The following is a 13,832-nucleotide window of genomic DNA, read 5'->3' as shown; positions in this document are numbered from 1 at the left end:
TCAAAACTGAGAATGGATGAGTCTCAATACAGTACCTCTTGATAGGTGCTTATATCCATACCATCTTTAGGCAAAATTTATCCTTTATCCCTCATATAATTCTCAGGAAATTTACAAAATCTGTATCAAGGACAAATTGGGTAATACTGTTGCACACTGCCTAATGAGTCATTGTCATGAATAGATCAATTCATATAAAGAGATTAGTCTTTGCAATTTATACAAAACCAGTATAAATTTTACATTGAAATAGTAAAAATAATGGAACTTTCTTACAATTGTTGTAAAGGAAAGAATTTTTTTAATATTCCCGAAGAAAGACAAATAAATATAGTTCTCAGGTAACAATACTATAATTCTCTCTCTAAATGCACCATTTTAATTGAAATAATTTATTTTCTGTATTCTTTTTTCCTTCCAACATTAGATGGCCCAACCATCATTCAGTCAGACAAGAGGAATAACAAACATGAAAGAATGCACCGCAATACCACTGCTCAACAGAAGTAATTTTATAGCAAAAATGCAGAAAATATTCTCACATCATCTGGTGCTATATAAAGGAAATTTCTCCTGAATTTCCAATCAAAAAGACACCAGCAAGTTTATCCACTCATACATGAAATATAAAATGGCATTTAAGTTTGGGAAAAATGCAGTATAGGTAGACACCAGCAAAAATTCTAGCAATCTTTTTCTCCAGAGCTGCTAAAACTTGTACTTTGATTAAGGTTTAAGTGTCAGGCTTAACCGTGGTAATGGAGTCCATTTTCCTTAGATAATACTTTAGCTCACAGAAACTTTGACCCTTTTGATACTGTTAGAGAGATAGTTGGAGCCACCTTGGAAATATATGAAAGTGCAAATCAATAGTACATATTTACACTTCAGTACAGCATTAATTTTCATTTAGGAACAAAAATCACAGGATTTACTAAGATAACAAAAAGCTTCACACCAACTTAAAAACAAAATTCCATTAATTCCATACCCTAATCCATTAATCATTAGCAATTCCTCCTCTTTTCCCATCCTCACACTGAGAAGTGAGCGAATCTGGCCCAGTGCTGCAAGCAGATTAATGGTGTCCTTGACAGAGGCAGCACTAATGGTGTATGCTTTCCTCAGGGCTTGCAGGAGCTCCCCAATGCTGTCATACTGCCTACGAAGGAGGCTGTACATAATCCGAACTAATTCAGGGTCTTGGATCTGATCTTCCTGGGACCAGCGCACCATTGTCTGTGATATGAGCTCTTTCAGTGTAGCTAAAAGAAAAATACATCACATGTTACTAGCTCTTCCAAGAGAAAACATCAAAAACATGTATTATTGTAAAATATGTAACAGGAGACAACAAAGAGGTTGTAAAAACCACAAGCAGACTGAACAGGGTTTTTAAACTGGAAAAGCAGCATTCAGATTTTTCAAGATAAATGTAATGTTCTTGAGAAATAGAAAACAATAAACATCTACTTAGGGTTCAAGTCCACACCAGCACTGTTCACAATGAAAACCTTTAATTTGACCATGATTTTGAGAATCATCCTTGTAAAGTAAATGTTGCATTAGACTTTCAATTTATTCCTTATTTCTAGATCAAGTCACTGTCACTTGGTAATGCACTTTCTAAAAATATTGTATTGTTTGTAACTACTGAATAAAAATTGCTTGATGCACCTGTATTGTAGACTTTGTAAATTCAGTGATGCTGAAAACAGTTTTGCTGAGCCCAAAGTTTAGAGAATTTATCTGAAAACTAGACACATGTTCCAGTCCTTGTTCCAACAAATGTTCATGCTTGATATCAAGCAGAACAGGAATAACCACTCTACCTCTTAAAACGATGCAAATTTCTTTCTTCTATCACCGGCAAACATACTCCTTGACTTTCCCAAAGTTCTTCCAATGGCATGAACACTCCCACTTTCCGTCACTAAAGTGTTTATAGATAGTGTAGATCCATTGGGGTTTGTGTGTACACTATTCTTTCACTTGCTAACACTTCTTTCTTAGCTTATTTAATATTGTATTTATGCAAACCTATCATTAATTCTGAGGTTCTGTTCCATAATTAGGCTTTCAACCTGTGGGAACAAATTCTGCACTTCACAGAGATAGCCCTATTGTTTGTGGCATGTCATGGCTTATCTCAGTTTTTACTTGTTACATGGTTACAAAAGTTGATAATTAATAATAATGATAATTATCATTATTAATATTAATAATTATTATAATAATTATTTGCCTCTATATGTTTATTTTCAGAGTTCTAACTTGGTTTTGAATACAAAATTTACTGATTCATCATTAATACTAGGTTGAAATTGCTGACATTCCTCACTTGGGTAAAAGATCATTTGTGATAAGAAATGAATGTAAGCTTAGAGTAAAGGAAGATTTATTTGTAGCAATTAGTTCCTTCTTATGAATATTCACACTGAGTACGTATGACTAAAACCAAAACACTCAAGGCCAGAGATTTTAATCTTGGAAATAGGTACACATTATGCACACCACCACACCTCTTCATGCACGTAAGAGGATTTGGGATACCTCTGACATCCATTTCCTTTAATCTCTGAATTCCAAATTTCCTGATGCATAAAGGGGAAGTGCACACATGGACTAAAAACCTCAGAGTGTTCAGCTACAGTCAAGTATATTATATAATATATCTATATTATTTTTCATCACACTTTGAATGACTTAATCATGTGCATATTTGTACTATGCATCACTCCAGGGCTACTCTCTAGGCCCAAGCTTAAAGAAATAATCTGAAATTTCTAGAAAAATAGACACTTAGGGTCATTTTCCAACCCACATTTCTTGTAACCCAAAGTTCTGGTACATTAAATAAGTGAACTGCTCTGTTCCAAGGACAAAACACCATGTACCCTGAGGCTTTATGAGTGAATACTTCCTGACTTATGACAATAGAATCCAGATGAAACCTGGAGAAGAAATGATACTACCAGATATGAGTAGCTCCTGCTACTATTAAAGAGAAAGCATATGCTAACAGATGAGTCACTGGGGAATGAAGCCCTGCTTCATGCAGCATATCAGATTGTTACAAGATTTAATGTACTTAAAAGACATTAACAAGCTTAACAGACCAAAATATGCTTTCAGACCAGGCAAACACTCTAAGGTGCTTTTCAGGGCAAGTAGACCATGTAAGAAGTGTCATGAGTTATAAAATAATTTTGCTGTCTAATCTCAACAAAACTCTTGACTTAATTATTGAGCCTGAAATAAATTAACCGTTCCACATCTGTACATGGGCCTATTGACAAACTGAGCAACTTGGGAAAAAAAGAGAACTGTTACTGGTTGACCACCCTGAAGTCACTTGGAGAATCCTGCACATGATATCTGTATGGTGTTACAAAAATTTAGACCTAGAATCCCAAACTTGATTCAGAAAGGCAAGAAGAAACCTCAACAAAAACCTGTCATAAAGGAACACCTGGAGGAATTTGGTTTTTTGCCTTGCTTGTTCCTTACCATCCCTAGTCACTAGCAAGGATTGAAGATTTATGTCACAGTAAAGACAAAGTTTGTGAGATTCATACCACACATCACCCTCACTGGGATGAATTCTCATGTGGCATGTGAGCACAGTAGCAATGGGAATCAGGTCAGTTTTTCAAAGAGGCTCAACAGAAAGCTTAAGCAAATAGTTCAGGAATTGCAAGCACAGAATGAATCTCACCTGTATAGGCCATGAACACCCCTCACATCTTATGGAAGAGGGTATGAGAATGGATATGTACAGGAATACTGCTAAGAATAAGAAGTTTGTGATTACAAGTGTTTTGGGGGGGTTTATGTGCTTGTCTGTATTTGCGTGTATACGAACAGGCAGTAGAACAAGTAATAGAAGAAAATGGAGATAAGCTCTAATGAAGAATTTTTACATTAAAAAAATCCATAAAAATTAGATCTTCCCAAGTTTAGAATCCTTGAGTCTAGATTACTGTGCCATAATTAGCCTTTCACAATTCTTTATAAAGAATTTGTGAATTTTCAACCCCAGAGTTAATGATCTGGATCCAAAATCTTCCATTCATTTTAATTTCTTGTTTAAAAATGTATCTGAGGTGTTCTGTATGCAGAATAATAGTTCTAAGAGGCAGAAGAGACTTAAACAGGTAGTGTCCTTCTTCAGCCCCTTATAAAATTTTATTATAAAATACACTCCTCTTGACTGTGTAGAACTTTGACACCTGCATCATGGAAGTATTTATATGGAAAGAAAACTTACTAGGAGCTTTCTCTTCTTCTTCCTTAGGCTCCAATTTTTCTGCTTTTGGTGGACCTTTGATTTTGTACATTAATGAACGGAGTTTGCCAGTCAAAGAGGAATCTTCTTCTTCCTCTTCCTCTTCTTCTAGTGGAATACCTTAGCATAAAATAAAACTGATTAGAAATAAAACTTAATGTTTGAAGTTTAACTCCCTCAATATTTAAACAATATTAAAATTGCTATGGGAATACATTTTTTTCACCTGCAAATTTCATACATTATAAAAGAAGAAGTAGTAAGGCCAGCAGCTTTAACACATAGTACCAGAAGCCCTCCTCAAATTATATTAATTTCAGCACACATGCTTCTTACATCCAGATTTATAGTATTCATTTTTCACTATTATGACCAAAGAGTTGGTAGTGAAATAAAACCTGGGTCCTGGGTCCAGAGAAGAACACTGAGAGAGGAACTCTGAAGAAGTTGAAATGGACAGACAGAAGGAAATGCACTGGGATCATGAGTTAAAACAGTGTTGGACTGGGGGAGATGAGGTCTGTGACTCCTCCAGGTGGGGTCTCATCTACTCTTCCATATCATTCATTGTTCATTCTGCATCATCTTATGATATCTCATTATCTTATTTTTCAACTGATCTGTCAAGTTGCAATCCATTCAGAAGCTGACTGTCTGATGTTGCTACTGGCTAATTGTTTCCTTCAAGTGGTGGAGGTCTGAGCACTGTGAGGGTTTCAACCCAGGTAACTGTCAGTTTGATATGATGCTACCAAATATGCTGTAAATGTGTTTGGTTTTTTATAAGCAAGAAATTGCACATAAAAAATATGACTGAGGACCATTATTTTGCCAGCAAAATTAACCACTCCCAGTTACGATGTGCTAGGATTAAGACTGCCTGAGTAACTATTTGCTTATATTCATTACGAAGAAGCCTTTAATTACTTGATTGCATACATAGTTTTCCATTTAGATGGCAAAGTATACTTAGTACTAAAAAGCTGATTAAACATTCCAAGCAGAACTCCTATTCATTTAATCTGCAGCTGTGATTGCTTAGTACTGATTTTCAGGACCAAGTCAGGACACAGATAATGAGGAGCATTTATCCACAACAACCACCTCTTATAAATCTGTACAAAGTAATGAATATGGTTTTGCATAGAATCCAGAGGATCTTTAAACTATTTTAATAATGAGACAGTGTTTTGTCTATCTTGAACTCTCATTCAAAATACACATTTACAGTGTAGTAAACAAATAATAAAAGTGCATCCCTAAAAAGCAAAATCTCAATGCATACGATAAATAGTGTTTCACTTCATGAAATATGAAGAGTGATCAGGAGCTAAAATAACTCAGTGATCATAGCAGCCACAAGGTTTTAAACTAAAATTAATTGATTGTGGAGTTAAGATATTTTCAAGTTGTAGGGCTTTCATAATCTCCATCCTGGAGTCTTAGATGTGCTGCCAAATGGGCATTACCCTTGGAAACCAGAGGTCAGATCAAGGGCTAAGTGACTGAACAATGGAGGTAGCTCTAATAATTTATTATAATAGATGTAATAAAAACAGAGAGAAAGAGGAGTAAATAGGAGGATACTAACTATTCATTTTAACACTTGAAAGAAAAATTATGGAATGAAAGGAACAGTTTTTGGTAAGCACTTAGAAGAAATGATGAATAACAATTAACAGAGGATTGTGAAAAACAAGTAATGATAAACTATCTAAATTTCTGCCTTACAGACACAAATCTTGATTTTAAGACTTCTAATACTGTCTTGTACAACACCCTCAGAAGTAAACAGATGGAGCACAGCTTAGATACCTGCAGACCTACTCATCTTTGGCCGAGGATAAGGCTGAGGTACTTGAAAAATTACAATTGACTTATCAGGAAATCACAGCTTGTTGGTTGCTTGAGATTCTAAGAGGGCATTCAGATAATAACATCAGAAGCCTTAACAATACAAGCACAGAATGGTAAGGAAGCACCATGCCGCCAAACAGAAAACAGAAACTTAATTACAGGTCACTAAAACAGTACAATTCCATGAACCAGGTAACACTGGTTTTAGGGATAACCAGCACAGGAAGATTTATCAGACTGTATTGGTAAACATTTGATAATACCTCAAGCAAGAAGGTGGACGAGGAAGAACTAACCATTAGGAATATCATGCTCTTCCTGGGGAAGAGATTGAGATGCTGTCGACTCACTGTAATGACGTTGGCCCCTTCTTTTTGGACAAGATGGATGCCAAAAACCATAGAACTAAGCAATACACTGGAACAGTAACTATGAATATATCTACCAAGTAGGTCGATAGAAAAAGCTTTTTTATTTCAGTTTTAACTGCATAATTGCTGGCAATGAACAGTAATAATCAGATGAGTCAGACCACAAATGTTAATAATTTCATGATTGTCTGAATTAGACTAAGATCTCAACAAACTCAGTAAACTAACAAAAAAAATAGACATCAAAAAACCCACATAAAATTGTACAGGAAATCCAAATTAAATGAGTAGGGACAGTTCAAGTATGCAGTGCAAGAGTGTTTTATAATGACTGACTCTCACAGTTATGCATACAAGAGGAAACTGAGCTAAAGCAGGCAGAGAACTCCACATTTGCTTTTTTTAAAATTTAATTTCTGACGCTCAGCTTTGCAGCAATTTTGTTCCCTCAATACCTTTTATCTGTATGTACTCATACATATGCTTATATAAACTTTTTAAGGTAAGCCAACCTACTTGTCTGGATTATTTTTTCCCCAGTAAGTCTAAAATTGGTATATAAACAGAATAATATTAGACAATTTTTAATAGAGATTTAACAGTGAAACTTAAAACCATGTACAGGCTTCCCATATTTTTGTAATATACACTGAAGTTTGTCACTGAAGTTGCTTTGTAGGCACTTTGTAAAGTCACTTTGATAAAAAAAACCTCTCATGCTAGTATATTTTTCAACTGATCTGTCAAGTGCCAAAAACACAAACAAAACTTGTGTCAACAACTTGCCACTCACCACAGTGAATTAGAAGATCATCATGAAATTCATATAGCTCCTCCCGAATCTCCTCTGGACAGGGACAATCCTCTCCCAGTTGAAAATTCAGCAACATATTAATCTTTAAGGGATTTAAAACACAGTTAAAACACTGAAATAGCCTAGGACATATTCTAGTATATAGCCATACTTTACCTGTTTATAACTTCAGTTTACAGCACAAATTTGAGAACACAAGTTTCAACATTCTGATATTCAGTATTTTGTGGCATGGAATAAATTTATTTTCAAATTAATTTTTGTTCTCCAGTGAGTCAGGACTTTATTTTGTCATCATAAAGAGTTTTTTTAATCTTTAATTCAATCTTTTTTTTTTTTTAATATTACCTGCTCTTGAGGAGGAGACCGAAATTCTTTAGTCTTCTTGGCAGTCAATGCAGCAGACATGTTCAAGGCTTGCATGAGTTCATTGTACCTGTATTTCTGGTTATACTGCAATTTTGATACATAACGGTCTGCAAACGATACAATTGCTTCCACTCTATGTTGTAGTTCACAGTCACAAAAATAATTGAGTAAATGACACATCTAGGGTAGAGAAAATAGACAATCTCAACAGCTTTACAAACTCTGGGGGAGAACTTGAGCACATACTATACACTGCATCAGACTGTAAAAATGAGAGACATTTTTCCCATATTTTTGTTTCAACACCATGAAGAATACAAAAATGGTGGTTTCATTATCTGATTGAGACTATATTGCACGCACAATCTATCACTCCATGCACTCAAAATATCTAGAAATCACACACTAGTTTGGCTTGGAAGGGTCTTTCAAAGATTGTCTTGTCTAACCCTCTGTTTTTTATGAAATAAGAATGTATTCACAAATCTGTTTGAGTGTAGATAGATGTAGAAAGAACTGCATCATCATCAATTTTTTTAAATGAATTTGAAGTTTTAAGGCAAAGTGGAATTAAGGACCTTCACAACTTCAAATCTTATTAAGTAGAGAACAGACAAAAAACACAATCCTTTTTTCATCAAGAGTAGAATATAAATAACATATTTATAATAAATGGTCACCTGAAGTTTAACAGATTCTGGTAATCTTGTCTGCAACAAGCCCTTTGCAGGAGTTTTTGTTTGTTTGATTGCTTTCTCCCCAGCTTCTACAGCTTTTTCTTCAACTTGTGTCACTTCTTCCTTCTCTGTCCTTTCTTCTGTTTCTTCCTTGTGGTCTCCAAACACAGTGGGATCAATGAGGAGTAACACCTGCTTCACATCATCATCATCAAAAACACCCATTATGAGCAGTGTTGCTATCAGTTTAAGAACAGGAACGAACTGGAATGCAACCTGTCCTCCAACAGGGTCTCGTATGTGACTCCCACTGCATTGCACTGCTTCTGTCAACATACTTATGGCCTTGGATTTAAGTATCTCCAGGGGTATCTCTGGGATGGATGTCTGATGATCTTCACTGGTCGCAATAAAGCATGGAGTAGAAAAATTAAAGGCCGGTTTAAGACAAGTGCTAAGCCCTACTCCAGGTAAACCATGCTTCTTTGTTTCATCGGGATATAATTTAATATTTCGAGTTTCATCTGTAACTGGAATGATAAACTCATTGCTCATCATGAGCTTGGCTTGCTTGGCATGCTCCAAGTGAATACTAATGAGCAAGTCGTAGAATCCAGAACGTAAAAGTCCAGGTAAGTATTGATTATCTATTGTGAAAAATAGCTGAGATACATCCACATGGCTACAAAGTGCATAAGCAACTCTAGTGTTACCTAGAGCACTAACTGAGCTATAGAGCTTTAAAGTGTGGTAGTGAAACATCATCAAATCTTCTTGTTCACATAGTTCCAAAATATCAACACATCTGTTATGAAATAAAGAAAAAGAACACCAGTCAATTCCATGAATAAAGACTTTGGAAAAGGAAAGTTCTATAATCTCTGAACATTTTGATACTAAGATTATCTAGTATCAACTTCTATATTAGTGGTTTGAAGAGGAACATTAATTACTCTGAGTGTGTGCATCATTAAAACACAATAAATGGTGGGAATAATTTATTGAGACTGTTTAAAATTATTACTCAATAGGAAAAAAAAAACCCAAAATCTAAGATGAAGGTGCTTTTTTGGAATCTATTGTAAATTAGAATTTTTTTAAAAATAGGCATATTAGGCTTGCTGAAAATCTGCATCCCATCCATTTCTAAACAGTGCCTTTGTAGTTTACTCAGGATTGCTGGTTCATTTTTTCCACAAGACCCAGTGTTTTCCATTCTTTCCTTGAATTCAGTTTTATTAACAATAAATAAAATTGAGTTTTGAGTCATTAAAAGAAATTTAATAATTACTAATAAAAGTACAGCTGTTAAATGATCTTTCTGCTATGCTTTTGGTGATAGTTTGATTTTTCACTGGTAATGACATTCGCAATTGGATAGATCTTTATTATCCTCACTGAAGATAAAACCTAATGAAAATCAAGGAAGGCATGATCTTGTCAATAAGAACATAAGAACTTAATTCATGTAAATTCAGTGCAGGTGAAACAGAAAGAGATTACAGGTTTCTATTACAGAAAAATGGCAAAATAGTACTTGCATGTTCTTTATGCTTGTTTTCCTCAAGCTGAGAAAAATCTCCATGTTTAAAGACATACAGATTTAAGAGATGCTATTTCAATTTAAATAAAACCGAATAGTCATGCCTTCTCTTATGCATGCAAAACTTGGAACACGTTATTAAAGTTCAGTCTCCTGTATTGACTTAAGTTTCATGAATACAATAATATCTGGTAAGATATCAGGTAAGATCAGAAACTCTCAATAGCTATAACGTAAATATTCAGCAAGGCAGATTTAATCAATACACTGGCACATTTTTTCAGTATATTTTGTCCGCATCAAGTAATTTTATCTCATTAGCAGTGTACCTGTTTTCTTCTGGGATATGAAGTGCCATCATCTGCAGGGGTTCCAAGCACTGCACAACCCAGCCATGACGCTCACTGACACGCTCAGTTTCTACTCTAAGGAAGCTGTTTGGCATCCGGCTCCATAAAACTGGTGTGATTGTTTGTACATCAAGGCGAGGGGGACACTGAGGAATAGGATTTCTTTCTTCACTTTTAAAAATTGCTGCTGATAAAGGCATGGTGTTCTGAAACAAATACATGTATTAATTATTTTTGAAACACGTAATTATTAATAAACACATAACACCAAAAGGAAGTATAACTTTTAAATAACAAGGAAATCATAGAAAGGTGGAAGTTACTGCAACATACAAAATCCATTAAAATCCCCCAACATTAATAGTGTTATCCTCAAACAATATTAGTTTATTTTCACAATTGCAGATAATCAGTTAACTGCATATAATAACAACATTTACAGAAGTAAACATAGAAGTCAAATTACAAGTCATGCCTTTGATTCAACCTTCCTAAACAAATTTAACTGAGCAGGAATTTATATGGAAATAAACGGATTTAAAAGAGCACATTTACATAAAGATTGTCTTTCTATAGAATACAAAAATACTTCCTACCTTTAATTTACCAAGTTCAAACTGAATCAAGTTAGTGCTTGTAGGCTGTAAAAAAGTTGCTGGAAAAAGCTTGGTGTTTGGTTCAACCTAGAAGTGAAATGAGATTAATTTTTTTAATTAAAAATGAAAAAAAATCATCTCTCTGAATATGATATAAAATAAATATTGTATACCTTACACGTCATTATCAAATAATTTATATAATTTACTAAATAAAGTGCTGAATAGTGTCTACCTATAATATAGTAAAGTATTTGCAGTTATCATCATAGGACCACCTGGTTTTTGAGACAGGTGTTTTGTAGCCTTATGTGCTCTCAACACCTATAGGAGGAACCACTGCCACGAAATAAAATATTTAAAATATAATTATAGAACAGTGTATTATTTTTAAAAATTCAGTGCTCCAGGATGGCTGAAAAAAGTACATCTCTGCAATTAAGTCAAAGTTTCAGAAGTTCAATTAAACATATTAATCACATCATGGTGCATTTTGTGTATCATGTACAGACACTGTACATAATAAGCACAACTACAATATTTGTGCTGTGAAGGAGTACAACTCCTAACTTTGAGGACAACAATCGATCAAAACTATGACTATGGACATAGACAAAATAATATAGAGGTAATTATTAACATTCCAAACTTTTTGGTAAGTTAAAAAAACCACAACCCCAAATTCAGAAAAAAAGGCATTCTGTTCTGATTGTTGTGTTGGGTTTTTTCCTGAATATTACCATGGCATTTAATAGTTAGATAAAAAACTACAGAAAAACAATTTTCTTCTCTTAAATATGTTGACCTATAGGCCTTTTAAGATGAAAACAACAAACAAATATTGTCCTTCTATTTCAGTTAAGAAAACTGAAAAGTATATGCAAACTCTATAAGACTAGATTACCTAGACCAGACAAGTATAAATTATTTGTGGCAGTTGGATTGATTTCTCAAAATATTTTAAAGGTCTTACTTTATTGTAAAAATATTCAAGACATGGAAATGAAAACTACATAATATTATTTTCATTACTTGCAAAAAGAGAGAAAATAATTAAATCACTCAAAGTAAGCAAAAATTTAAAAATATTTCACCAGTATTTGCAAAAATCTTGTTTGGTTATACTATTTATATCTACAGAAAAAGCTGGATGTTCTCATTTTTCAGCAGACGAGGTGTAACAGGTTTATTGAGAAAATATTTCCTAAAAGAACTTCTGGTGTTTTTCCATGAAAAATAGAAGAAACAGAGGAGAAATAATGGTATTTTGTGAGATAGTTTTACATTTAGTACATAGAACATGATTATATTAATTGTAAATCATATAAGGAAAAAACCTGAAAATGTTATTTACACTAAATTTAATAACATGCATCGTCCACACCTGTCTTTTCATACATCTCCTAGCAAGATAAGAAGAACAGCTAAAGGCTGTCAATGAAGAAAATCCCACAAACATCCACTGCAAAGAAACACACCAAAGTTTCATGGGTTTGCTCAGCAGCTTTCATATTGATTTGTATCTGGTTAGAAAAACAACAAAGCAGTGCTTAAGCACTTTAACCACCTGTTTTCTTTTGCCAGTGTGCTGACATTCAATATTCTCCCAGTATGCCACTGAAGTTACTGGCCATTATTACAAAATATTCCAAAGTCACAATTACTAGATAACCTCCTACCCCCATGTACAGGTTGTGTGCAGCCCTGCCACATTCGTTTTCAATTGAGTCAGTACAAGAGTTCCATTAAATCTAGTTAAATAACGTTACAGTTTTGTCTGTATTACACATTTCAGGGGCTGATGTAGAAGAAAGCAATGAATTGTTGCTAATACTGGACAACCTCTTCCACAGTAAGTGCTTTACTATGGACAACTGATCTTACTGAGAGGAAATCTCAATAATCTGGTGCTGAAAACTCCTGTCAACCACTGATTCATTTTTAAAATGACATCATGTTTTGATGGTATTAATAACATTTAGGGCTCACCCCACTTATTTTGGCTTTCTGCATTAATGCATATTTGAATTTTAGGTTTTGAAACTTATCAAATCACAAGGTCACCAAATCACAGCTATCCGCAGAAGATACAAACCCTGGTAATAACGAACTAAATTTTTCTTCTTAATTAATATCAAAAGTTATATGTAAAGTCTAATTTTGACCTTCTGCTAGTTTAAATATTTATTTCCCCTTTATTGTATAACAGATTCAGTTCAAAAAACAATTTCAAGAATTAACTTTATTAATCAAGATTCTGAACTGCACAGAGATGTAAAAAAAAATTTATCCAAACATACTGAAACAACTCAAAAAACATAGCCTTACAAGGAGTGAGAAAAAGAGGGATAAACCAGAATAATATAGGAAAACATTTTATCATCACACAAATTGTGTCCAGTTAGATTTCTGTAAAAGAAAAGTAGCATAAAACCAAGAATCGTACTAGGTAGCTTCCTGAAAATCTGATAATACCTGATAACAAGTGCCAAGCTCTCTTCCATTGGCTGTGAATGACACCATTCCGGTAGCCAGGTCAACAAAGCATCCAATTTCTATATCAACATTACTGCGACCTGATCTCTGGGAATTAGCAATTGCATCTCCTCCCCAAACCATGTAGCAGTTACTGCGCTTCACACTGAAAGAGCAACAAGAACAAAGCATAGATCACACTGAACTTGGTGGGCATGCACTTCTCAATGGAGGAATACTTTTTTTTCCTTTTCATAGTTATGAAAAAGTTTCACAGGCTTCTGCGCGCACTTGTCAGTTACAGTTAAACAAACTGTTTCATCCATAGGGAGTAAATACAGATATTAAATTAAAGAAGCATCTTTCATTTAAAATTCTTTCCAAAAGAAATTTTCTTCACAAGAGAACATTAATGATAAATTCACTTTAACATGTCTATCTAAAACACATTCATATATAAATTAGCACGGAAAGCTCATACTCCATAATCAA

General features: G+C 34.1%; 1 protein-coding gene across 1 annotated transcript in view; it reads right to left on the bottom strand.

Moving 5' to 3' along the window:
* Positions 1–13,832, bottom strand: part of RYR3 (ryanodine receptor 3) — a 194,011-nt gene that overhangs the window by 87,126 nt on the left and 93,053 nt on the right. Inside the window, exons 32-39 of the mRNA XM_005417515.3 lie at positions 13,341–13,506; positions 10,866–10,952; positions 10,249–10,475; positions 8,380–9,181; positions 7,679–7,879; positions 7,310–7,412; positions 4,271–4,408; positions 992–1,265 (exon numbers count right to left, since the gene is read on the bottom strand). Of these exons, the coding sequence (XP_005417572.1) occupies positions 992–1,265; positions 4,271–4,408; positions 7,310–7,412; positions 7,679–7,879; positions 8,380–9,181; positions 10,249–10,475; positions 10,866–10,952; positions 13,341–13,506 (1,998 nt within the window). The remainder of the gene's footprint in view (positions 1–991; positions 1,266–4,270; positions 4,409–7,309; positions 7,413–7,678; positions 7,880–8,379; positions 9,182–10,248; positions 10,476–10,865; positions 10,953–13,340; positions 13,507–13,832) is intronic.

This window comes from Geospiza fortis, unplaced genomic scaffold (assembly GCF_000277835.1).
Source record: "Geospiza fortis unplaced genomic scaffold, GeoFor_1.0 scaffold54, whole genome shotgun sequence".
Classification (NCBI taxonomy): Eukaryota; Metazoa; Chordata; class Aves; order Passeriformes; family Thraupidae; genus Geospiza; species Geospiza fortis.
This window is presented reverse-complemented; position numbering and strand designations above follow the sequence as displayed.